This window comes from Meleagris gallopavo, chromosome 1 (genome assembly GCF_000146605.3).
Source record: "Meleagris gallopavo isolate NT-WF06-2002-E0010 breed Aviagen turkey brand Nicholas breeding stock chromosome 1, Turkey_5.1, whole genome shotgun sequence".
Lineage (NCBI taxonomy): Eukaryota > Metazoa > Chordata > Aves > Galliformes > Phasianidae > Meleagris > Meleagris gallopavo.
In genome coordinates, this window is record NC_015011.2 from 169071741 (window position 1) to 169097947 (window position 26207).

A 26207-nucleotide genomic window follows, 5' to 3' on the forward strand; every position below is an offset into this window, starting at 1 on the left:
GCGCCTGCAGGTCCCTTCTGCTGAGCTGCTCTTGGCCACTGGGCTCCAGTCTGTTCCGGTGTCTGACATTACCCATCCCAGATGCAGTACCCAACATTCTCCTGTGTTGAACTTCATGCTGTTGATGATTGCCCAGTGCTCCAATATATCCGTATCCCTCTGCAAGATTGCTCATCCTCCCAGGGAGTTGGCAGCACCTTCCACTTCAGTGTCAGCAAAGTTGGTGCAGATGCAATCAACTCCTGCATTCAGACGACTGATGAAGATGTTGAGCAGAACTGGCCCTGGAACTGAGCCTGGGGAACATCACCAGTGGCAGCTTCCAGCCAGATGCAGCCCCATTCACTGTAGCCCTTTGAGCTGCAGCCAGTTCATCTCTGAGCATAACATGAACCTGTTCATCTCACAGCTGGACAATCTGTCCAGAGGATGCTGTGAGAGATGGCATCAAAACCTTACTAAAATCCAGAAAGATTACATACATGGCCTTCCTTTCATCCACTAAATGGGTGACCTTGCTGTAGAAGGAGATAAAATAAATAAGGCAGGACTTTACCTTCAAGAGGCTTTGCCTATAATAAACTGTGATGGCTAAAAACAAATCAAGACAATTGATTGCTTGTTGCTGTATTTGCAATTAAGTTGCTATTTCTGCAATTAAAAATCTGGCATGTAGCTGGTTTGATAGCCATTTAGCATTGCAAGATCTTTCTTACAGATAATAAATCATCCCTCTTAGTAGGCTGCAAAAACAGTAATATCCCCTAATGTGACTATCCATTACATTGATCGTTACCACCATTATTACTACGATGCCTATGTAAGTAATCATTAGACAAGTCTGAATTAACGAGACCATGCCACTTCCCCAAGGAGATGATGTAAAGCCACCAAACAAAAGCATTTTTGTCACAGTTCTAAAAAGCAAGCAGGGAGAAGGCAGAAGAGGTGGTGCAGCACACAAGGGCTGGTGAAGGTGCCCACTCAAAGCAGTTCCTGTCAGGAGCATAGCCAAACAGAAAGGAAAGCACAAAGATGATGCATGCACATGCGTCTGATGATGCATGTATGTACTGCCCTGACCCCCTTTTTTTCAGTGTGCATAGCTGGTTCCCTATGTGAGGATAGGAGAAGTTCAACTCTCTGGTGGTTCCCCATCATATCCATACGGGTGACAGGAACCAGGGAGGTCCCAGAGGAGAACCTGAGAGTAAACACCAGCATGGAAATAGGTGTCAAGTACTCAGCGGTCACTGCTTCTCCTGGACGAGAAGCTTGGTATTTGTTCCCACTCCAGGCTGACTGTGATCTCCCTTAGACTCTTGTTCCAAAACTTTCCTTCAATTAGCCAGGAAGGGTCATCTGGAAACATTTACTACTACAACTCTCGTTCAGGCAATTTTGAAAATGAGACAAATCAGAGACAAGAAAGATATTAATTCGGAGAATAGCATGCCTATTTCCCACTCATTACACAATCATTTTCACTTACTTGCTGATGTTATAGATGGTTTTAAAAGACTTAATCAGTTCCACAATATCTCTGGCACAGGTCTAACCACTGCACACGCACAGCAGCCACAAAGGGCCTACTAAAGAGTGACTCCAGGTACCTGTATTAAGAATGCATGTTCATATCTTCATATGTTTATATGTTGTTAATGCATTTCCGACACAAAGTACTGATCGAAGGATGTGGAAATCACTGGATGCTAGAATTGATATTCAATATTGCTTTTATTTTTATTTTTTTCTGAAGAAACAGGAAAAATACATGCACCTCGAATCCAATATAGAATCACAGAATCATTAAGGTTAGAAAAGACCACTATCACCAAGTACAACCATCAACACATCCCCACAAAGCCCATTAACAATGTCCCTCAGTGCCACATTTCCATGGTTCTTCAACACCTCCCAGGGTGGTGACTCCATCACCTCTCTGAGCAGTTTCAATGCCTCATTACTCTTTCTGAGAATAAATTTTTCCAAATATCCAATCTGAATAAATAACCTTTGGAGTATTTTGATTTTGAAAGACTGAAGCAGTAGCTCTAACCAACCCTGACCGGGCTCCTACTGGATTGCCTTGAAGGGACAATGATGTATTCAGTTTTTTTCCCTAGAAGATAACCCCAGTAAGCATGAGCATCTCTGGACACGTGATGGTGCTGAGTGGCTGTGGTGCTAAGACCAAGCCAGTAAAGAGATCCTCATATTGTCCTCAGGCCTGGAGAAACCAGATAATTGAGCTTCCAAGCTCTCTGGTATGAAACAAAGGCCAAATCTGAGAAGAGGTCAGAAAGTGCTCAGGTACTGCAACTGATGGTGTTTGTGTAACTTCAAACGGCACAAACATCACTTTTTGTACACTAGATCCTTAACTGGAAATAGATCCTCCAGTGTAAGACAGAAAAACAACTAAGAATATCAAAAAAATAATTTTTTTGCTGATTCTGAAAGATGTATTTATATGTACGAGATTTAGAAGAGAGACACATTTCCACTGACTTTTTTGTTGAACTTAAAGAACTGTGTGAAAACACTGAGGTTCCCATTTTGCTCTGCCTCCTGCATGAGCAATGGCTGTATTACCACTGGAACCTACTACTCACCATCACTTTTCATGTAATTCTGCTGCCCTGCTAAACTTCTCAAGTATATCAGAAACCACCCACCCCAAGGCTGCCATCATCCGCTCCTGATCTTCATTATTTTTTTTCCCTCTGAATGCAGTATAATATCAAGGCTGTCAAAGACAGCTGTTTACATGGAGACTGCAAATATAAACAAAATAGATAATAAACTCACATTTACCAGACACTTGGCACCCACTCTCAATATATTTCTCTTTGCTGACAACATGTAAATAAGGAGATCTTTCATTTTGAATGGAGACTTAAAACCTCTTTAATGGGAGCATTAGAATCATAGAATCATTTGAGTTGGAAAGGCTCCTTAAAGACACTCTAGTCCAACTCTCCTGCAGTGAACAGGGAGTCACAGCTAGATTAAGTGCTCAAAGCCCCATCCAGTGTGACCATGAATGTCTCCAGGAACAGAGCATCCACTGCCTCTCTCGGCAGCCTGAGCCGTTTCCTTACTAAAGATGGTATTTTATCTTTTATCTTGAAATTCAAAACAGTGATGTGTTTCACTAACAAAATTCTTCAACTAAGGTATACAAACACAGTCTAACTGAAGGCTATTTCTAAATGAGGCTCGCTGCCCAAATGCTAAAGACCTTTTGTGTTAGAGGCAACATTCGTTGTACCAGTTATAAGCTGCTTGGCAACTGCCTCCAAAAAAGTAACTTGGGCTAATATTTTGAGTGTTTATCTCAAATTGAGCTGAAAATAGTTTATTTGCACAACTGTCTATGAGAATGAACTTAGGGAAAAGATAAATACATATTTTTTTGTGCCTGGTCATAGCACACTGGTAAAAAGACAGCACTTGACAGAAGGACTGACTTCTGGCTTTCAGGGGAACCACTTTCCCCAAAACTGCAAAATATGTTAGAATTTAGCCCAAAAATAAATCTTAGAAAATTGCTACTGCTTCTTTATCGTTATTATGGTTTGGCTTGATTTCCCATATTGACGAAGTTCAGTCTTTCCCTGGCTCATTCTGAGGCCAGAGAAGACAGAACTACTCAATCTTTTCATTCTGCATCCTGGAAAAAAATTCCTTTGGGCTCATCGCAGCCTGACAGTGTGAGGATATGAATCAAAACCATGTTATTGTAAGACAAACAAAACACTTTGTTTACTTGGGAGGAAGAATTAGAAAGAAGCTTTGTCATCATTTAGGATTTTCTAAACCAATTTCATGTAGAAATGCACAAGATTTGGTATTGAAAACAGTGAAAATGCTTCAGGACTAGAAAGCTTGAAGCAGATGGATATGTTACTCCTCCTCATTCTTTGGGTAAGTGGATGATACCCCTGCCCTGCAGAGTGTCTACAGGAAAACACAGGGAAAATCATCTCATCTGAGCTGTTCAGCTCTGTGCCAGAATCTGTCCTTCACTTTCTGCTTGCAGAGCTGGAGTTGTGCTGTATCACTCCTTCTGGTAGAAACCCAGCTCCCACTGGGCACAGGCTCTGAGGGAGCTTTTCATTTCCCCATACTCAGCTGCTAAACCAAGGAACTGCCATCACGGGGGCAGCGTGGAGAAAAAAGTACTATTTGTGAAGAACCCTGAAAATGGGGTGAGACAACAAAAGAACAGTCTGGGAGGGAAATCATCACTCTGCAGACAGCACAGAGGGTGGCACATCTAACAAATAAGTCCTTGGGCTGCATAATGAATGAGGAGAATAAGGCAAGTCACAAATGAGTACTGATATCCCTACCCACCAGGCAGAGTGCGAGTGTTATGCTGGACTCTATGCAAGAGATCCATCCCTCAGAGGAGATCTCCACCCCATCCAGGGCACAGCTGCTGTTGTATTTATATCAGTCAGACACCCACAGGGCAGCTGGCTACAGTGGAGGTGATGATGGGGCTATCTGGAATTGCAGGAAGCTCACAACCCTGAGTCACACCATAAGACTGAAGAGCAGGCACAAAGATTCTGCAGATGAGTTTTGAGGGGAAATGATAACAATGGATGCTTGAGCAAACCCAGCTAGGAGCATGGATGGGTAGGTGAGAAGTTAATTGCTTCTTCCTTCTGCATCACAAGGGGATGCCTTCAACCACAGTAATTACACGTTTTCAGTTGGGTAGGAGCTAAAAGTAGGACACGTGAAATATATATGCGTATGTATATATATATATATATGTATGTATTTACATTTCTATAAATATAGACATTTATATCTATCACAGAATCACAGAATTGCCGGGGTTGGAAAGGACCTCAAGAGATTATTGAGTCCAACTCCCCTGCTAAAGCATGTTCCACACAATAGATCACACAGGTAGGTGTCCAGGCAGATCTTGAATATCTCCTTAGAAGGAGACTCCACAACCTCTCTGGGCAGCCTGCTTCAGTGCTCCATCACCTTTATCATAAAGAAGTTCTTACGCATGTTAGTATGGAATTTCCTATGTTCAAATTTTGGGCCACTACTCCTTGTCCTATCGCTATGCACCACTGAGAAGATCCCAGCCTCATCCATTTGCCTCCAACCTCACTTCAGATATTTACAAACTTTAATCAGATCTCCCCTCAGTCTTCTTTTCCCCAGGATGAACAGACCCAGGTTACTCAGCCTTTCCTTATAAGGGAGATGTTCCAGGCCCTTTATCATCTTTGTGGTCCTCCACTGGACTCCTTCTAGGAGATCCTTGTCTTTTTTAAACTGGGGAGCCCAGAACTGGGCACAGTACTCCAGATGTGGCCTCACAAGAGCAGAGTAGAGGGAGAGGATCAACTCCCTTGACCTGCTGGCTGCATTCTTTTTAATGCACTCCAGGATACCACTGGCCTTTTTGGTCACAGGGGCACAATTGTGTTAATCAAGGGCTAATTATCTTCACTCAACAATTGGTCACTGGGGTCTGCACAGTGGGAAAGGAATAAAAAGGTGTGCTCAGGGAACACCACATGAGCAATATGCACAGAGATCTTTGCTTCCTCCCATAGCTTCCACTGCCTTTGCTGTGTCAAAGGAGAACTATGCTGCAAAGCTGGCATAGCTGGCAGCCCTGCATCTCCTCTGGTACTTTGGAGCACTTCATGAAGCTCCAGATGAGTTCTGCTGGCAATAACTGACTAGGAAAAAAAAACACAAAAACAGACAAACACACGATACACAGCATTTTCCTCCATCATCTCATTCTCAAAAGGTCATTAAGATCAGACAGCTGCTATCCTATCACTGCACAGAGCTTTTCACTAGTGAATACAGGTATCGTGGGGCAGACAGAGCTGGGGATGGATCAGAAGTGTCACCTGCAGCCTTGTAGCCAAACTGATAGCAAACCTCAGGCTCCTGTGCATATATATCTTGCACTGCTCCAGAACAGCCCAGCCTGCCCGGCCTGTCCTCTGCAACACAGAAGGGAGAACAGCCAGGGAAGCTCCTGGCTCATCTCTGTTCTCAGTAGTTTTTTCACAACCACTGCTGTGACAGTGCAATTTTGTCACTTTGGGCTAATGTCCTATAGATGGCACTGTTATCATTTCCAAGAGGAACCGCGGCTGGACATGCTGCTGAACAGCGCTGAAGACGGGCCAGGACCATCATTATTACCGTGCTTAACAAGCCGGAGAGGGTCAGGAGAGATCCAAGCCAGAGGGACTGTTGGTGATATGTGCTCTGAGAAGTCTGCATGGTATCACCTCCATATCCATCAGTATCTGTCACAGCACAAACTAAATGTACTCCAGAATAAGTTTGAGGCAATCTCCAATGTCAACAGGAGTCGTGTGCATTTCTGAGGGCCCAAATGAATTAACTAACAGTTAAAAACAGTTGTCCACAGGCACTACAATCATTACTTTCCATAGCTCACCAAATGACTATGATGTCAGAACTGCTCTGATTTTGTTTTGGTCCATTGTGAATCATCATTGGCTTTAATTGACCAGGCTTTTCCCCAGGATAGCAAACTGGTTTAGCTGATGTTTAATAAATCTGTATGAAGTACTGCTGCATGCTGTACATTCTTCACTACATATCATCACTCTCTTTCTCCCACAGTTAAACAGGTCTGTAAGACACCTGGGGAGGGCAAGGTGTGGTGGGACCAGTAAGGTCAGATGTAGTGAATGGAGGGAGGCACATACCTACTACAAGTAGGACATGCTGTTGGCCTTGTTGGGCACTGGGCACACTGCTGACTCATGTTCAGCTGGTGTCAGTAAGGTACATATCAGAATGGTAAAATACCCTGGGCTTTGCACAGATAGAACAATGCAAGCGTGACTGTGTGCGTGTGGCATGTATAGCAATAAAGAAATCAGAATGTGGTCTTACACACTATTTTGGTTCTCTGGCCATCTATGAAGTGATCCATTAGGGCACAAACAGCTACACATGTAGCCCATTCTATCTGTTCTGGTCTCTGTGTCCCTCCTCTTTTGCTGTGCTCTGTCAGACGAGCAAACCGTCTGTGTTGACAACATGATGCTTCAAGGTTCCCTTGGGTTATGAACCCCACAAATTTTGTGCTACTTTTCTTCTTCCTTTAATTCTGCAGAGGGGATTCCTCCCACTTCAGCAGCTCTTTACAGGTTGGGAATGGTCTGCCAGTTGCCCAGGCTGCAGTCACCGACTGCTTTTTATGTCAGGAGATATATCCTCCTCTGAAAGGCAGAGTGGCTGCCCAGCCCAGCCTGCCTCTCCTGTAGAAGACAGAGTACCAGGATGCTGTTGGTCTTCTTGGCAACTTCCCTGGAATAAGACCCCTCCCATTCCTAAGTGTGTATAATTCCCTCAGCAAACTGCTGTCCTGCTCAGACCCCAAACATTCTGCATGCAGGCTTCTCAGAAACAAACACATACAATTTTTATTATTTTTACAATGAGAAAAGTATGAAAAAAGTTTCTTTTTCCATGCTACCCTAAAGATTTTGCTCAAGCTTTCAGAAAATAACGCTGTCTCAGAAATGTCTACAGATCATATTTTCAAATGCCACTTGAAAACTTGGAAGTCTGAGTCTGTGTTGCAAGGCAATAAATTGCACAATTATGCAACTGTGTGAGCAATCCCAGATCGTCTCAATACATGTAGGTTCCCAAGCATGAAATACAAGAGCAGTAGGCTTTTGGCATTCCTACAGTTCTCAATGAACACAGACAAGTCTATCAATATTAAATTCAGATTTAATATTGGTTCTGCAGATAGCCTTTGGGAAGTGCCCACACGCCTCTAATTCACTAAAAAGGCAAACACTGTCCTGATGCGGGCACCATACGTGAGTTCCTGAAGGATAACAGCTATTGGTCTCACGTTGACTGTGCAGCTCATCACCATGAGGGGCTGGAGTGCCTTTGCCTGGGAAAAATAGGCATAGCTATGCTCAGCCAGAACTTGGAGAGGACTCAAATTAAGTTCCCTACCGCATTCAATTTAGGAGGCATTCTCAGGACAGATCGAACACACACCAACAGGATGAGAGTCATCTCAAAACTCTGCTGTTGCAGCTGTTCTCATTTAAAACATATCCAGAGGACACCAAGGAGATATGCCCAAACTTTCAAAATTCTTTCAGCAAATTGTGAATGATGCATGAGATGAAAAATCTCTCCCCAGTGGATGACACATAGAACTGTGCAGACACTGATGTACCTCTTTTTTTTTGTTTTTTTTTTGTTTCCTTCTGCTTTAATCAAGGACACTCCACAGTCAATTGAAAAAAAAAAAAAGGGCACTACAAATGCCCATCAGGCCCAGAAATGTCAAGACAAAAGAAAAATAGAGGGAAAAATCCCTTAGGAAGTTATTTAAAACAGTACTTAAAAAAAAAAATCAGTTCAGACAAGCTTCCCCTAGCAAGACTGGCTTGTACTTAGGGAAAAGTATGAACCATGGTATTTGTTCAAAGGTAACCTTTTGCACTAATATACCAAAAATAACTGAATGAAATATTTCAGAATCTGTAAAGACAGGAGATGAGTTCTGTTTTTTGTTTTTCTTTCCCCTATGTAATACTGCAAACTTACTTGTCTCTTCTAAAAGTAAACAAACAAGGCAAACAAGGATATTGCAGAAACCTTGGGTCCTATTGCTGATGATCATCTGCCTATCTTACAAAATAGTTGGGACAGTAGTTATACCTGAGAGATACCAAACAGATGGGCATCAGGTGAGCCAGGTTAGGATTCAGAGCCCAGCTAGATTGAATGAAGCAATATCTATAAGCCATAGAATCGCAGAATGGCTCGGCTTGGAAGGAACCCCAAAGATCATCTAGTTCCAATGCCCTGGCAGTGGGCTGGTTGCCAACCACTAGGTTGGAGTGCCCAGGGCCCCATCCAACCTGGCCTGGAACAGCTCCAGTGATGCGGAATTCACAGCTTCTCCGAGTAGCCAGTGCCTCACCACCCCCCGAGTGAAGAACTTCCCCCTAACATCTAACCTAAACCGCTCGTCTTCGGTTGATATTCATTTCCCTTTGTCCTGTCACTATCTACCTGTGTAAAAATTCAGTCTCTCTTCTGCTTGTAAGCTTCTTTCAAGTACTGGAAGATCACAATGACGTCTCCCAAAGCCTTCTCCTTCCCAAGCTAAACAATCTCAACTCCCTCACCCTTTCACTCATTTTGTCTTGAATACAGCGAATAAATAAGCTTCTGTAGTTGCTGACAACAATGTTCTCTATACCTGCTAAATGTACTCTCATAAATACTGAGTTAATGTTGTTTCCACTCTTCAGGAACTGCTCCTTTGTAACAGTGACCGTTCTTCCTGAACTGCGGTGAAGGAGAACAGCAGATATATGTTGTGAGAAAGAGAATCTTTTCCTTCATCCATTACCTTTGGTTGTCTAAATGCATGGACTGTTTTTCGTTCGTTTGCAAGTGTTTCAGCTACACCCTCCATTCCATCTGCAAGTCAAAGACTGGGACTTTCTCTATTTGCTTCATCCATATGAAATTCCTGAAAGTACTTCACATTTGTGACAAAAGATTTTTTTACATTTCTTCCTCTTCCAAGTTTCCGAACTTTGATTCTCAAATACATGGTATCCAATTATGCTTCCTTTCTCACACTAACTGTTGCAAATGAATTACATTGCTATGCTCCCAAGAACAGAACTTCAATTACTATGAAATAAATTTGTGCAAGTGAATGGTGTAAAAAGGCAAAGTATCTTTCCAACAGTAAAAAGTGTTCATTGCACTTACCTGCCTGCAGAAGTGCTGTGTTGTTATGGCAAAGACATCAAAGCCACAGCTGGTCCTTTTAAGCTCATCTCGGATATTGCTTAATTGCCGGGACTGCTCATCGCACTTTTCCTTCAGCTTCTGGATGAACTGCTTTTCAGCGTCTCGACTCTCTCCTGGTTTGGGGGAACATACATTTCTTGGGGTGGTTGACCTTTGCTTGGGATGTCCTACAAAAGAGAGAAGATCATTGAGGTCAGTTACTTTAAGCATGAAGATGTGATCTTGATGTGTATCTAAAGCCTTTGAGAATCAGCCCTGTAACATAAAAAGCTCTTATAGTGCTCATACAAGTGTGTGATGACTTTCAGAAAAAAAAAAAAAGATGATTTTTATCCTAAGTTCATATCTTGCTTGAGATGACTATCCATTTCTCTGTAGGTTAATACCTAGTTCTGAGGATGAAGCAAAAATGGCAGTGCCCTGGTGGGATCAGATTGCCCAAGCCACTGCTTGGCCAATGTGTTTCATCTTTATCTTCTGAGCTGAGAAGTCTTCTCAAAACTTCTATGGTCAGCTGGGCAACACCTCTGCCCAGCACACAGAGCTTTCTTGCTGCTCTCAGCTTCTCATCAGCTGATGCTTTTTAGCTCTTTCCAAGAGAAAACAGTCAGACACCTTGTTTCTGTATGTTACTGCAGATGGTGAGCACTGGCCTGAAAACAGGTGAAAGCTGAACAATTCTGTGTTAGCAGGAAAGGTCAGGTATTCAAGGATCTGAAGAAAGGTGTCTTATAGTTTTATGTATACAATTCCTGAAAAATAATACAGAAGCAGTATTTCCAACCAGCCCTCAGCAATGAATGTAGCAGGGGACAGTCTTTTGTCCCACAGAAGTCACAGATTCTACTCATCCTTTTCCTAAAAAACAGAAAAATTCTTTCCCCAAAGTAAAGTCCCAGGAGTGCACTCCTACCTTTCACATCTATCCGCAGCTCACATGGAGCCACTGGAAGCCTATCTCCCAACCTGCTCTACTACGTCCTTGCTCAAGGCTAAGATACAGGGAGCCAGCACCAGCAAAGATTCTCCTTGAGCCTCAGTACCTTTTGCCGCTGCAGCAAGGAGCCAAAGAGCCATAGCTACAGAACAGACTTTAAAACTTTCTGTGCCCATGACTTACATTTGCAAAGAAGAGGAATACTAAGTTTCACATGTCAAGACTAACTTCATCATGTTGAAAGATAAATAATAAAACAGGACAAGTCAGAGAGGGCTTTCTGGCATTACGAACCAGCATAGTGGTTACTCTTTTTTTTACCCCAAGAATGATATTTTCTTACAGGTTCTTTCTTTCATTTAAAGAGACTCTTAACTGGACAATAGGCATTTTCAGAAAACAAGCAATTCATAAAGCCATAAATATCTGTCTTTTTTAGTATACAACTGTCTAGCAGTTTAGGAAGTGTGGTAACGTTACAACAGAAGGCATACAAAGAAGTGTAGGAGGAAGCCCCTGAAATCAGTTCAGATTTAATTACAACAGCAACACAACAATGGGATTAAGTCCACTGTTTTATCTTTCTAGCACTCCTGCTCAGTGGCATATTTGAAGTACACATCTCTATGTTGTCCTTGTCAGTATTATAAGCTGTCTTTCTAAACTAAACTGATATTTTCCATAGGAAAAAATTCTGAATTTCCCAGTTCATTTAGGTCTGAAAAGCAGCTTACTAAGTTTCTTCTGCCACTGATGTTGCTCTTCTGCTGCTCTGCACAAAACAGGGTATATGTTAATGATGGCTGGCCCTGATTCTGGATGTCCTCTGTGCTGATGGGGGGACCAATGCAGCAGATCTATTGATCATTAAAGCTATGGAATCCCTTTGATCTGCCTCAAAACTCTCAGGTCTCCTTTATTTACCTGAGTGTTTGAGCTAAGGTGCCATAGCAAGTATGTGGTCCGTGAGAATTAGCATGGGGCATGCTATCTGTTTGCCTCTTGATTGTTCAACTTTTAACATTTTGAAAAGAGAAGTGAAGCCACTGCTTTGAGAGTACTGATAACAAGCAATGTGGAGAGTAACATTTGTCAGAAATAGATGGCACAGTCCTGCACACAAACTTCAGGAATAGTACTGTATAACGGATAAAATGGAGATCCCTACAAGACTGTGTTTCAAAACACTTTTGCTAGTCTTTAGGAGGATTGACCCAAATTCTAAAGACTGGATCCAAAGCTAAAAAAACCAGTCATGTTCAATCCTTATGTCAGAGGGTTTGCATGATGGCCAAAAACAGCACTGGAGATCAGGAAATGCACATGAGAGGGCCAATAAGAGAGGGAAAACAATTTAGAAACGGCACTTGGAGATATTAGAGCCTGTTTCATGGCCACATGAAGCCGTGCCGGGGTTCCCTGCAGAAGCCACGTCACGAAATGTGAATGCTGATGGCATTATGTTAGTGACCCTCATGGGGGAAGGGCTATGTACTGCCCCTCGGCCGCTGCTGCACTCACTCCTCGTTCTGCTTAATGTCTGCTTTGGCTGAATTGAGAAATTATTGAGTAGGTAAAAAGATTCTCTTTCTTTGTTATTGCTGTTATTTCAAAGAACGCTCATGGCTACTCTAAAGACAATAAATGAAGATAAGTTTTATTTCTTCTTTGAACTTTACAGTGAAAAACAATTTTCATAATTTCAGATAACTACACATAGGAAATCATAAATGAATCTGATAGATCACAGGTACTCAACCTCCTGAGAGAACGAGGGTTTCATTTGAAGTTTTGAGTCATCATAAATTGGATATATCCGATCTTAAACCTTGAAAATCATTAAGTCCAATGATCACCAACAGCAATGTCAGTGCCCTTCAAACCCAGCAAATATACCATTTTGCTTTCTATTTCTGGTAGAAGCAAACCAGCTCTGTTGTACCATGCTGCTACAACCACCTTCAGTGATGGTTCTTAAACTGAACTCCCACTGTTATAAACATTGGTAAGCTCCTGGCCTGGTACTCTCTGCAGCAAATTTCTCTTTCGATTTTTCTTGGTGACCTCACCAGCTTCAAAACAGCCTGAAAATTACACATTTCAGAGAGCAGTGTTAAGTTCATCTTTTTACCCTAACTTCTGAAGAAGGACTCTGACTTCTGTTGGTGCCTGCGAGGATTAAATTTAACCTTTCCAATTTTGTTGGTTGGGAAGGAGACCTGGTACTGAATTTAGTAAAAATGAAGAGATTCTCGATGCAAGTTATGGGAGCTAAAGAATTCCTTTATATGTTTTATAATATACTGTCGAATGAGGAAATAAGGAGTTCCACCCTCCATATCTATTAACTATCATATTGCTGCATAGATGATATTCCGATTATTTAAGCACAGTCTGAAAACTGAGGTAACAGATAAGAAGATGGCAAACACAACAAAGTAAGAGGGGCTAGGCCCATCCATTTCATAAGTATGTTAGGTTAGTCAAAAGGCCAGCCTTACAAAATCCTTTAGGTCTCCTACATTTCTTAATGCACTCTAGTAGACAAAAATACAAATAAGTTCTCTGCATTTTAGTACATAAACAATGGCATTCTTTAGAAATACTATTACCACATGTTTGTATTCAATGTTCAGGGGTAAATTAACAGCACCCCAACAGCAGTTTGAATACTTTCTATAGATGAACTCTTTTCCAACTACACATAGAAATAATACAGGAAATTTAGTGGTTCTGCACAACAATGTCAGTAGACTCCAAATAACATAGTATCTCTCCAGGTAATTGTTTGAGGTGTCCTTTTTTTCACTGAATCTGTTCTTTTTGTACAAGAAAAATGTAATGATGAAAGAATGTTCCAGAGCCCTCCTCCATGTAATAACAACAACTCTTTATTTTGAAAAAAAAATGATTGCAGTGCAGTAACAAAGAATACATAAAGCTATTCAGCTCATGTATCGGTATAAAAAAGCCTGCTGTACTCAGCGCCAGCTTAATGAGCCTTGGACACCATCAATCTTCACTAACAATAGTAGGTCTCAGATTTCAGTGTATTAACTAGAGATGCAAAGCCAACAAGTTGAAATCTTCCCTGAAATAGCTTCTGAGTTCATAAATACCTGGTGAGTGGAGCTTGGTGGCTGTCACTGCTGATCTCTTGGGGGAGGAAATAGCTGGTCTATTAGCATCCTGATCCTTTTGTATTTCTTTCTTCATGCCTGTTTCAAAAAAAGGAGAAGCAGAAAGAAACCCATTTAATAATTCTGCTTGCAATTGCGCAGAGCTATGTCATAGAATCATAATTTTGGAAAAGACATCCGAGATCATCTAATCCATTAGCCTATCATTACCAAGCCTGCTAACCATGACCCTCCATGCTACATCTCCAGATTTCTTGAACATCTTTAGGGACGGGGACACCACCACCTTCCTGCACAACCTGTTCTAATGCATCACCACTCCTGAGAAGACATTTTTCCTAATATCCAACTGGAACCTCCCTTGGCGCAACTTGAGGCCATGCCCTCCTGTCCTATGGCTGTTACCTGGGAGAAAAGGCCAATTCTCACCTTGTTGACCTCCTATCAGGCAGTTATAGGGAGTGATGAGGTCTCCTCTGAGCCTCTTCTTCTTCACGCTAAACAATTCCAGTTCCCTCAGCTGCTCCTCATAAGACTTGTGCTCCAGACCCTGACACCATCTTCCATTTTGGTCTACAGAAATGTGCTCTGGCTATTTCTACAGTGGATAAAAGTGATAATTACATATGGGGATCATACACTTCAGGGACACTTAGTGGATGCCTCCCCGCTCTTCAAAGCCAACACTGGTAACAACAGCAGCACCACGCTTCCCTTGGACAGAGGGTCACCCTGCCACTGCTGCCTGTGTCAGGCTCTGTGAGCACAGCTGCAGACACAGCATTTGTCACGCACTGCAAGCCATGGCTCCTATTTCCTAGCACTGTCTCAGCACTTGCTTGGGAAATGCAGCTGAAGAGCATGGGGATAAGCACACAGGCCTCATATCCAGCTGTGTTTGCAGGAGGATGGCACCCAAAGCTTAACGGCCTCTCCCCTGCTCCTAGGGAAATTGCCCCATCGCTCACTGCTCACTGCTCACTCTTCTTCACATCTGTGTTTTTGTCCATCTCCACTTTCCCTGCTGTTTGTAAACTGGAGACGTTGAGGCTGTGATTCTCATTTGTGATGGACACTTTCCACAGTGAAGTGGCAGAGGATATAAGCTCCCCGTGCCTACCACCTGCTACACTACACTTAACTATAAAGCAGGATATAAAACAAGTTTATGGCACCATTCCATTACTAAGGACTCAGTAAAAGCAACCTGACATTGGAAGTGTGAGCCAAAAGCACAGTTTGTTTTGTGAGACATAGTTTACAAGGTTATAGATTCGAGCACTACATTTTCAAGGCAATAAGACCTTGGTTTTGTTGTGGTTTTCAGTATAAAAATATAGTGTGCAAATGGGCCATACCTCAAGCTCATCCATCATTTTTTCTTTGGCAAATGCCAAGCACAAGCACAGAAGGTGATGTGCATTTTCCTCACACTTTCAGCAGTAACAAAGGACATAAGACATAACTGCTTTTGAGAAGTTTTGAATGGGGAACACCTAGGGAATCAGTTCAGGCTCTTAACCTTAACCACAAAGCAAGGAACAGCAATTCCCCAATTACAGCACAGTTGAAAGAAAGCAGAGGAAAGCAGCAGAGGAGCCCTGAGGGTTTCATCACTCTGTACAGGGCACCATGAGGTTTGTGCATCAGAGCCAGCGCCTATCAGGGACCCTTGCATGGGAGGGATCAGCAGAGTGAGCTTGAAGCAGGTTACAAACAAAGATACAAAGAATTATCTTGGCAAGAACGGGAGAGAAGGATTGATAACAAAGTGGGGAAGTGAAGATAACTGCCCTCCATCAGTTCACAAGATTTTTTGGGTTCTCCCTCCTGAGCAAAAGAATCCTGACAGAAGCTCCTTCGCAAGGAGGGATTTAGGAACTGTAGAATGCAAAAGAAAGGACAGTTCCAACATTATAATTCTATGACTGCTTCCACCCTGCTGAGCTCAACACGAAGGGAGCCCTTAGGGAAAGGGCCATCCATGGCATCAGACCTTGCATGAGAGCTTGTACAGAGAGTTCTTCTATAAATGGGGTTTTCCTTTGAAACAACAGCTGCTAGCTTGTTAAAAAAGAAACATTCAGAAACCAAGTTGATTTCAAGAGAAATTCCTGCACAGAAAATTAATTTCTAAATGACATAGTTTGTCCTTTTCTCACTTCCCAGAGGCAGAGAATTTCAAGTTTAAAATAGTTTGTCCAAAGATTTAAAATAGGAGAGCGCTGACGTGATGATCAGCATAGTGCTGTATTGTAGGGCACAGCACAGCAGGAGGTTGTGCAGGCTGAGCTCTTTACCTGAGTGTCTGAGAAGTAACTCAAAGATTTTCATTTACATAGAAAGTTTGATACTCCACTGTGACTCAGGAAACAACTCACAGTTCAGTCATTACAATGGTTCTGACTGCATAGAAAAAAAATAGAATACTCTGGCCATCATACCTAGTCTGAAAAGTCAGAAGTGCATACAATCAAAATAATAGAAAATACATGAAATACAACTATAAAAGGAAACAAAGCACCACAAATGTATGTTTCTTTAACATGTGCACTGTTCAGATTTTGTTTGAATTTGTTTGACATTCTGACCTGCAATAAACTCTACTTAAACTCTCACTATTACTGCCCATAGGTTGGAAATAGGGAGCTGCAGCTAGTTCTGCACTAAATGCCCATCTACTTTTCCTGGTTTCCTCTCTTTTAAAAGCTATTCTTTCATACAGAAATAGATATTTCAGGCCAGAAGATAACTGTGTACATGAATACTTGCTAGTGCTCCCTGCCAGAGTGATTGTACCATTTACTTTTGCAAGTTGCATCCAAATACACAGTTCTGGAAACGTATTTACATTTCCTAATTAACACAGCCTGCTTCAAACCAAAGAGGAGGAACAAAGACAACATTTATTAGAAACTAAAGTTAAATCACCCAGAAATTAGTTGGAAATAGCAAACACAGAAAGCTGCTGGTCTACCCCTGGCCAGTGCTCGGAGTCAAGCACCCACCATATAAGCTATCTTCTCAAGAGCTGCTGCAGAACCAGCCTAGATATTTGTGTGTACCTTTCTGAATCTTCAAAAGTTGGTACAGTGAGACAGGCTTCAATTTGTTCTCACACTTCAGATTGATTCTAATAAATTACGCATTGAGTATTTATTCCAAACCAGATCCCAGCAGGCTGTAGACATCACAAACAATTCAGAAGGGCTGGCTGCATTCAGCTGGCTACCAGCTGTTGTCAGGCATATTTTATAAGTTAACAAAAGCACTTTGCACATTTAAGAACCCCAAGGAAGTGCTCTCAGGCACTCACAGACACAGATAGCCACCTCGAGCTTTCTCCTGCCTTTCCCCTGACACCTACGACTAGTCATGTCCTTGACAAGTAATGACACACTTGTGCATACGCCGTTTGAGACAAAGTGAGCAAATCTGGAAATACGATGGATTCTGTAGAATAAGAACAGTCTAATTCTCTCTAGGGACTCTGTACATCCTGTGATCTATGAGATTGAAAGGCTTTGAATAAGTAAGTAGGCGTAGAAGAAAGACTACATATTTGGTGAAGCAGAAAAAGCTGACACTTGTAGTTTTCCCTTTGTGTTTATTTCAGATTTAAAGCCAATCCAATGAGAAAAAAGAAAAGGACAGGGACTGTTACAGTGATTTGTCTCAAAGTGATCGTTTTCTTCCTGCATTAAAAAAATTGTATCTGATGTTAAAAAAAATACAGGAAAAAATAAAACAAAAATAACCCCTAAGGATCTGAACTATTCTTTGCACTGAATAGAAGAATCCAGGTTAGCTTAGAACACCTCATCTTAGCTGCAGAGGTAAAACAGCCTCCCTTTCTCTTACTGTCATTTTACATGGATCCAGTAGCATTTTACTGTCACTTCCTCACAGAGCTGTGCTACAGCCAAGTTTCAAAGTGCAGTTCCAGGGGAAGGGGCTGGAAAACCTGAAGCTGAATGTCTCACTTTCACCTGCGGCGTAGCACTCCATGTCCCCATATTCCTCACAGGAACAAACACAACCCAACACATATGTACCGTTCAGTTTTTAATGGGAAGTGTCTGCAAGGGAGAACACAGCAGCAGCAGGTTCTGCCTCTCCATCCCCGCCAGGAACACTGGTGCTCATTTCTCCCCCTCACGCTGACCTTAGCTCATCCTCTACGCTCCCGGGGCTGTGTTGTCTGGGTTTTGCAGAAGCTGATTAAAAGAAGCACATTTTACAGTGTGAGCTCGCTGGTGAGAGCTGTAATAACACTGGCCTTCTATTTTTCATCTTGACTGATTGCATTTAACAGCTTGCTCTGTTACATGTGATTTACTGGTACTTGTAAAAGGAGCTGGCTGGGTTAGTTTTCTGAACAATACTTTTGATCGTCTTTAATTTAATGGGCCAAGCAGAAACAAATTGCCCAAATGAATTCTTTATTGCTGCTGTCATCGCACAAGAATTATGAGGTTTCTTATGGGGAATAATAGCCACTTGTCTGCGAGATAAACATTAAATAAGAATTAATAGGCTGAAATAGGTATTCCATAACACACAAGAAACCCCACAACAAGACATAAAGAAACATAAAATCCTTCAGCTCTGTAATTCTATGGACTGATGTCTGCCAAGTCCATCCGGTGGGCAGAGCTGAGGTTTGGAACAAGAGGCAAGCTGATCTGGTGCCTCAGATCAGAACTGCAGGCACAAACATGGAAGCCCAGGGCTGTATCAGTTTGCTGAAGGTAAGCTGAAGTATCAAAAAACAACAGAGCTCAGAAATACCAAACTGGTACCTCAAGAGGGCCCTCTGGCAGAGCTGCTTTCCAGCCTGCTGGCCCTATGCCGTTGTACGGCATTACTCCTCCCAAGGGAAAGCTTTGCATCTGCCTTTGTTGAACATCATGAAGTTTCTGCTGTCACATTTCTCCTGCCTGTTGATGTCCCTCCGAACTGCAGCACACCGAATTTCCTGTCCTGTGAACTGGCTGAGAGAGTGCTCCATCCCTTTGTTCAGGTTTCCGATGAAGAAGGGAAACAGCATTTGCTCAGTATCAATCCTTAATGGATGCCAGAATATCTACCTGTCAGCAGGACTTTGCTCGGTCGAGCCACTTTTCCAGCCACTTTGTTGTCTATCTGAGGTCTGCAGCTAGCTGAGATACCTAAGCACTTTCCCAAGAGAACCTGGGCATGAAAGGAAACCACAGAAAGAGGTTTCAGGCCATATGCATGTTTTCAATGCTGTTTTTCTCTGTCCAAATTATGACAGAATTAGATCTTGGTTTCATTTACAATCTGGACTGTCCCACAGTGAGGATTAAGCAACAGGGTTTGTAAAACACCTCCCCAAAAGGGTGAGAAGCTGTTAATCTGCTTCTGAGAATTTCCTTCTGCAGATATTCCTACATTTTTCGACATTTAAAGCAGAAAATTCAGCATGTGTGTGCATCAAAGATCACATATTTTTATCAACGTGCAGAAGGAAGAAGTTTATATATTTTCCAAAGTGGATCTTAGTGCAAAGTTCCAGATGGAGAGCTGCTTTCACCTAAGTCTTAAAGCAAAATACAAAGCAATGATAGAAATGGTAAAGCCTATAGATAATCACTACATTTCTCAAAACAGCTTAAAATTGTAAGTGAAATTACAGGACATATATCAGTTCTCCCTTTCAGGTATTTTTTGTTGTTTTATTTTCTCTATGATAACAGGTGTGCAAATATGAAAGGAGTTTCGTAACACCCAAAAAGGGCTGTGCAGCACACCGAAACCTGATGAAGTGCACCTTTTCCAAAGTCAAGTCTAAAAAACATTCAGTTCATGTCTTTGAAACAATCTGCATGAGAACGGATTATTTCCACTGCTACTGTCTCATGCCAGAACTTTTTCATCATCTGAATCACTGCAAAGCAACAGTTAGGAAAGTCCTTTTTCATTAATTAAAGGTGATCTATGCCCTCTACTCCAATTTATTTGACAAACAATTTTACTGCAATATCAGGAGTGTAATCTTTCTTGAACAGCTGATTTTATTTCTTTTTAATGAGAATTGGCAGTGCAGGTGGTCTTCTCAGGTAACATCTAACACATGAAAGCTTGTTTATTCCTCATTAATGGAGATAGATATTCTCCTTTTTGAAATCATTTCCTATTCATAAACACTTAAAATAAGGTAATTCTTTGTATTTGAAACACAAACACATTTCTTACATCACTTGATTTTCCATTCTTTCAGAAACTTTCTTTATATTTAAGAGACTGACTCACTCTCAGTGAAATACTTTCTATGCTGTTTACTTTTGTAGAAGATCCTGAATACAATACGTACATTGTCTGTGCACCTCATCTGTAGCAGTGGCTCACGCTAACCCTACTTACATAACTGCCATATCGTGCACAGGAGGTTGGGATGCAACTTGTGTTTATAAATGCATATGCAACATCAAGCTCTAATGCAATTATTACTAGGAGTAATAATTACTAGGGTTGCTAGTATTATACGTAGAATACCTATCATACCATTGTCCAAATACACAGAACATGTAGAAGGTATGATTGTGGTTTCTCTGCTTTTCAAAAGCTTTACCACATGGCTGACTTCAGTAGCACTGCTCACGAGGTCAAAAGGAACAGAAAACTGGAGTGGTTCTCCTCCTTCCAACCGATTCCACAGTGGCCTGGGCTGTGGAGAAACTGTGCTGAGATGGAAGGCAGACATGTGCCCCACCAATCACTCTTTGTAGAAGCTGCCCTCGTGATCGAGTTGCAAATACAAGTTAAGCAACAAGAGGCTCACAAGCCTGTGGAGGTCCTTCTTGAGAAGTAGCTAAGCTAACAGATGATCTACTTCCTCTTTTATCCTCTAAGCTACTGTCATCATAGAGCTTGATATATTACACATTTGTTAAAGATGTTGATAACCAGGAAAACATAAGACTAAAGCCAAGCCCAGCTCAGACTTTTTTTGAGATGTATAGCTGTCACTTTTACGTCTTCTTTTAAATGTCACTTCATATAGCACTTAAATGAATATACATCTACTAGGAAATTCATTCTCTAAGCCTCTCCTCAAAACTGGATTTGGGATCTCTTATAATTGCATTTCCTCTGAGAACAAAGACTATCTTCAATCCAGGGACATCCAAAATGGTCAGTGAAACAAGATACTATTATTCAGACAGAACATCTTGAGTAATTTGTATTTTCTATTGTTCTCTTTCTACATTATGATTTCTCTCCTGGTCATTGGATTGTCTGTGCAAGCAATTGCGAATATGTGATAGTTTTGTAGAATGTTCTCAATTTATTAATTCCTCTGTTTTCAAGACATGTAATTCCTGGTCCACTTAGAGTTGACTATTCACTTTCCCTTCAGTTTGAAGCACTGGTGAAGTTTTTTTTTCAGTGTTGCTGACTTCCCAAGCACAGCATTCTTTGCCTTTATGACATGATAGCATCAGAGACCCAAGATGGGTGAGTGGGGGTGGATTAATTTGTACTATTTCTTCAAACGTTTTTGAAACACTGATTCTACCTCTCTGCTCCCTTATTGTTATCAGTCTTTGCTCTGTGATGTCCAGCACTACTGACAGATTTGCCTGGCACAGACTGGTTGCCTGTGGCAGCCATAGCCTTTCCTTCCATTTGCAATGGCAGTACAAGCAGACCCTGTACAGAGGCTGTAAAATAGACTTTCAACCTTACAGCCTCTCTGCTCCAGGACATCCTTTTGGAGAGTGGCTTTTTCAGCACACCCACACACTTTCTCTGGCATATTTAAAACATGGTATCTGACACAATTTTAAAGGGCTTTTGTTAGATGTCTTTGTTTTCCTGGGATCATAAAGCCCAGAGCAATATGAACACTTTGCTGCCCTTTCTCCTCTTGCTTCATTTGATCTGTAGCATCTTCCTTCCAATTTAATAGAGTCCAATCTTAAAAAGATGGTTTGGGGTGTCATCATTTAAAAGATGTGCAAAACTGTGCAAGGAGTATTTAAAGAGAATACATTATGTCCTATAGAGCTCCCTATCCCATTGCTATCACATTGGGATGTACAGACAGCATTCATACACTATTGCAAGAAAAGCAGAATTAGACTTGCTAAAAAACCTGTCATTATTGTTGCTTTGAGTTATCCTTGCTTCCATCATATACTTTGTATTGTGAGAAACTATAATATTGTTCTAGTAAAAAAATTTTTGACTTGATCATAGGTATATCTGCTGGTACTTTTGCTCGTATTAAAATCACAACACAGCATTGGACTATTGTAGTTTTTTTTAGTTTTGTTTCCATCCATTGTGTGTAACAACAACAATGTTCCAAACTTGTCAGCTGTCCCTGCTCAGTATCTGCCTCTGGACAGCATGGTCCAGTATCCTTACTTTAAATATTTTGTTTCCTTCCAGAATAAAGCAGGAGTCAGTTTTATTCACTCAATTGAGTGTCCCTATCAACATCAGACCATAAATTCACTGGGGCAGTGGCAACGGGCTCCATCCACTGCTGCATCCAGTCTTTGCTGGTACAAAGTGCTTGTGGCAAAAGAAGTCTGGAAGCTGAAAGAGCTCCTCTGCAGAAACCTTGGAATAGCCCTTTAAAGCTTATCATGACAATATCACTGCCTGAAAAAGAAAGGCTTTTCCTGGAGATATGCAGGGGCAAATCTGATACTAACCAACTACTGTAGCCTGAAATAACATAAGTTATCTATGGACCATCAGAGAGGAAAGGAAAATCAAAGGAAAAGACAAAAAAAGAAAAAAAAAAAAAGTATCACCTTTTATCTGGTCACAAAAAAATCATATATTGTGTTGACAGATTGGTCTTTCCCCACTTAGTGAGTGTAGATGATGGCAGTAAACAGTTTTCTGACAGTAAGAGACAGCCACTTGTGACTGTGATAGACAAAAGACCACATCCACTTCCCTTGACTTTCACTTTGGTGACTAGCTGAGATGGACAGTTTCAGCTTCATCTTCCCTATCAGATTCTTCAAGCCACTGATTACAGCAGAAAGCCCTTTTCTGTGAGTGTTTCAACCAAGCAATTTTTTCTTAAAATGGAGCGACCAGAATTTTCAGTGCTTAAGGTCCTTATCAGTATTTTGTACTGATTTTTCCTTCCCAGTTTCACTTGCAGTGGGTGTTACTGGGGGATGTACATAGAGATGAAATGCTGCCTAATGAGGGCCATACTGGATAAGGCTGGTGACTTCTATAAAATTATTTACTTTGGAATCTAAATTGGTAATCTAATCAGAACTTGATAGAATTTCCACACTTGTACTGAATCTCTCTTTTATTTAAAAAACCTTCCCACCCTGTCTAGATATACACAATCCCACACCCTACACCATGGAGTGGTCTATCCTAACTGTCACTCTAAAGGGAAGTAATGAATAAGAATAGTCTGATTTGTCTTTCTGCACAATATTTCCTCTAAACAGGCATCTATGAAGCAACAACATTTTAGGGACCAACATTTAAAAATTAGAAATGCAACCTGAAGGATAATCTTAGGAGAGAAGAGACCTCAAATTGGATGATAATAATACGGCCTTTTTCACTGGACATGCAGTGGAAAAGCAAGGAAAGATTAGCGATACTGGAACTACAGATTATTTCTAGGAGCAAATACGTAGAGTCATGAAAACTGAGGGGGTAAACAAAGATACAGGCATATTCAGGCTTTCCCAGCTCCAAGAGTCCAACTTACAAGAAGCAGTACCAAAGCAAAGCTCTCTGAAAAACACGCTGGTTTTGGAGAAACTTTGTGTCAGATTGTGGAACAAATCCAGGTAATGTTTAGGTGAAATAACCTCCTACTTCACTACCTTCATACAAACACAGTGGTGTTTGTTTTATTCACTAAAATGTTATCTCCACGTACCTCAATCTCTCAGTGACATACATACATCCTGGTTGCCAGTATGGTGCTGAAGTTTCGATTTTTGATGAAAATAGTGTTGAGAACACACCGATGTCTTAGATGTTGCTAAGCGGTGCTTGCACTGAGTCAACAACATCTCTGCTTCTTGCACTGCCCTGTCTTTAAGGAGGTGGGAATGCACAGAAAGCTGAGAGGAGGACAACCGATCCAAATGGACCAGAGGAGTGTTGCTGAATTTCAGAAAGACCCTATGTAAATGGAGAGTGAATCAGCACTGTGGCAATATGCCCATGAATGGCATGAAAATTAATCGAGTAAGCAGTAAAATGGCATCATAACAAAATTTCTATATTTCTTGGCCTAATAAAGATGACATTTCAAGTACTCATGTTTGGAACACCTACCAGCAGGTGCAGAGGCAGTTTTCGGTGCTGGAAGTAAGCTCCTGCGTGGAGTCGCTGTGCTGCTCGATACCTGTGTTGCGCTCTTGCTGCTACCCTTGGGTATGTCTTTAGAAGGTGCAGATGCCTTAGGAGTGGTTTGCTCTTCATTTCCAAGGCTGGAACCTGCAGGAGACCAAAAATGCCCTAATTATAAGTTCATAAAAAATGTATGTGAACCGTGGCACACAAATGGAGCTTGTATTAGCAATTATAATCTACAAAAACATATCATTTCAAGTTGGGCAAAATTTCATGGATTTTCTCCAGTACAAATGGCTACATAGAAATAATTCCCAGCAACTTATTTAAATGCTAGGTGTTGGTGGCTGCTGGATTCTAAAGGACATAAAACTTGTTTTTAGCTAGCTCCTTAAAGGCTGTGAGGTTCCTAAGAAAATCAAGAGGTTTCTAAATCTATGTGTGTAGCAATTTTTTGAGGCGCTGTAGTTGCCGCAGAAGCCACCCAATGCCCTCATATTAAGACTTGGGCGCTACTGGCTCTCACTGAAAAGGGCAAGAGCAGGTCTCAGTGGTGCAAGGCACTGAACTCTACCCCCCAGGAGAGATTTCCTACAGGTATTTCCCCAGATCACCTCAGACATTTGAAAAGCTCAAAAAAATAATTCTGCTTTAACTCTCACATCCACTTCAATCACACTCCCGTACTGAATCTTGGGTTGCCAAGGTTTCCAGTTCATATTGAGCTCTTTCAAAACCTATAAATGGGTTTGCTTTCCTCCTGTATTTCCCATCTAGGGAATAATCACATCCTAGGCTCCTTGTAGATATAAGGATATCAATCTTTTCTTAACATTTGAAAAAGGCAAAGTTGGAGTGTCTTCTTTATCTATTGAGTAGAAAGCCTATGAGAAGCAAAAGATTACAGCATGTCTGGACCTGAACATTTGCAAAAAGATGAACATTTTGCTTGAAAAACTGAGCAGAGGTAGTTGCAAGGAATACACAGAATTTCAGAAAATGACTATAATTTTTATTTTCATTATTTAAAAAAGATAAAATATCACACAGTGCTGTTTATGTACTGCCTGCAGGGAAATGATAACATTTTTAAAATAATCAGCATGTTCAAGTTTCCAGTCTTCTTAAGATGTAGGATTCCTATACGTGTGCAAAAAAGATTTTTTTAGCATCCTTACTGAAAATCCACTAGGGAAGAAGGCTAGAAAAGAGAACCCTCTTTTCTAATAAAGGAAGAATATACCTTCTGGCTCCGACAAAACAGTGTAAGTTTTTTTGGTGTCTTTAGGGTTGCCTGCATATATCTTAACTTAATGTTAAAAAATTCATTGTTAAAAATGCTAAAAATTCAAACAAAACAATCTGCTTTTCTCTGTAGAGGAACAGGAAAATCTAAAGCATTCATCACCTTCGCACCGATGAGCAGATAATAACCCCTCAGCACAACAGACAGTTGTTTTATACCCAAATTACAAGGCTTCTTCACCTGTGTAACAACCACTGAAAACCATGTGCTGAATTATCTGCTGATGAAAGACCGCTGACTTCAGTAAAGTCATGTCAGTGTAACAGCTGCAGCTGTGCCCAAGGACAGGGGCATCTTAAAGCAAATTGAAGTGTTTGCTTCAATCTGTTTGCATCCTCACAAAGTTACTGCTGGTTTGGATATGCGCTCACCCCACCAGCTTGTGTATCAGCATTTGTAGAAAAAAACAAAGATTTCCTTGCCTCTTTGTTCTAAAGTTTAAATCACAGAAGGCAAACTTTGAGGAGGAAACTATTCCTGTTGTTTGCAGAAACACAATTCAAATGCTCTTTAATTGAAACCTCATATACCCATCCTTTATTCTCTGATGTGAAATTTATTATAGAGAACATTTCTGTTCAAAAATCTGCAGTTCCCTTGCCGAAGAATGAAGTGCCAAGGGAAATTACACAAATTCTTATTAAAAAAA

The 26207-nt window shown here is 41.3% G+C and overlaps 1 protein-coding gene across 1 annotated transcript; it reads right to left on the reverse strand.

Moving 5' to 3' along the window:
• Window positions 1–5387: 5387 nt before the first annotated feature.
• On the reverse strand, window positions 5388–24414 carry LOC104917579 (microtubule-associated tumor suppressor candidate 2-like). Its single transcript, XM_031552049.1, has 4 exons — window positions 24235–24414; window positions 13906–14004; window positions 9808–10016; window positions 5388–7954 (listed from the first exon to the last, which is right to left on the reverse strand). The coding sequence occupies exons 2-4, from the start codon at window positions 14000–14002 to the stop codon at window positions 7829–7831; spliced, it is 432 nt and encodes a 143-aa protein (XP_031407909.1). The 5' UTR covers window positions 14003–14004; window positions 24235–24414; the 3' UTR covers window positions 5388–7828.
• Between the last annotated feature and the right edge of the window lie 1793 nt (window positions 24415–26207).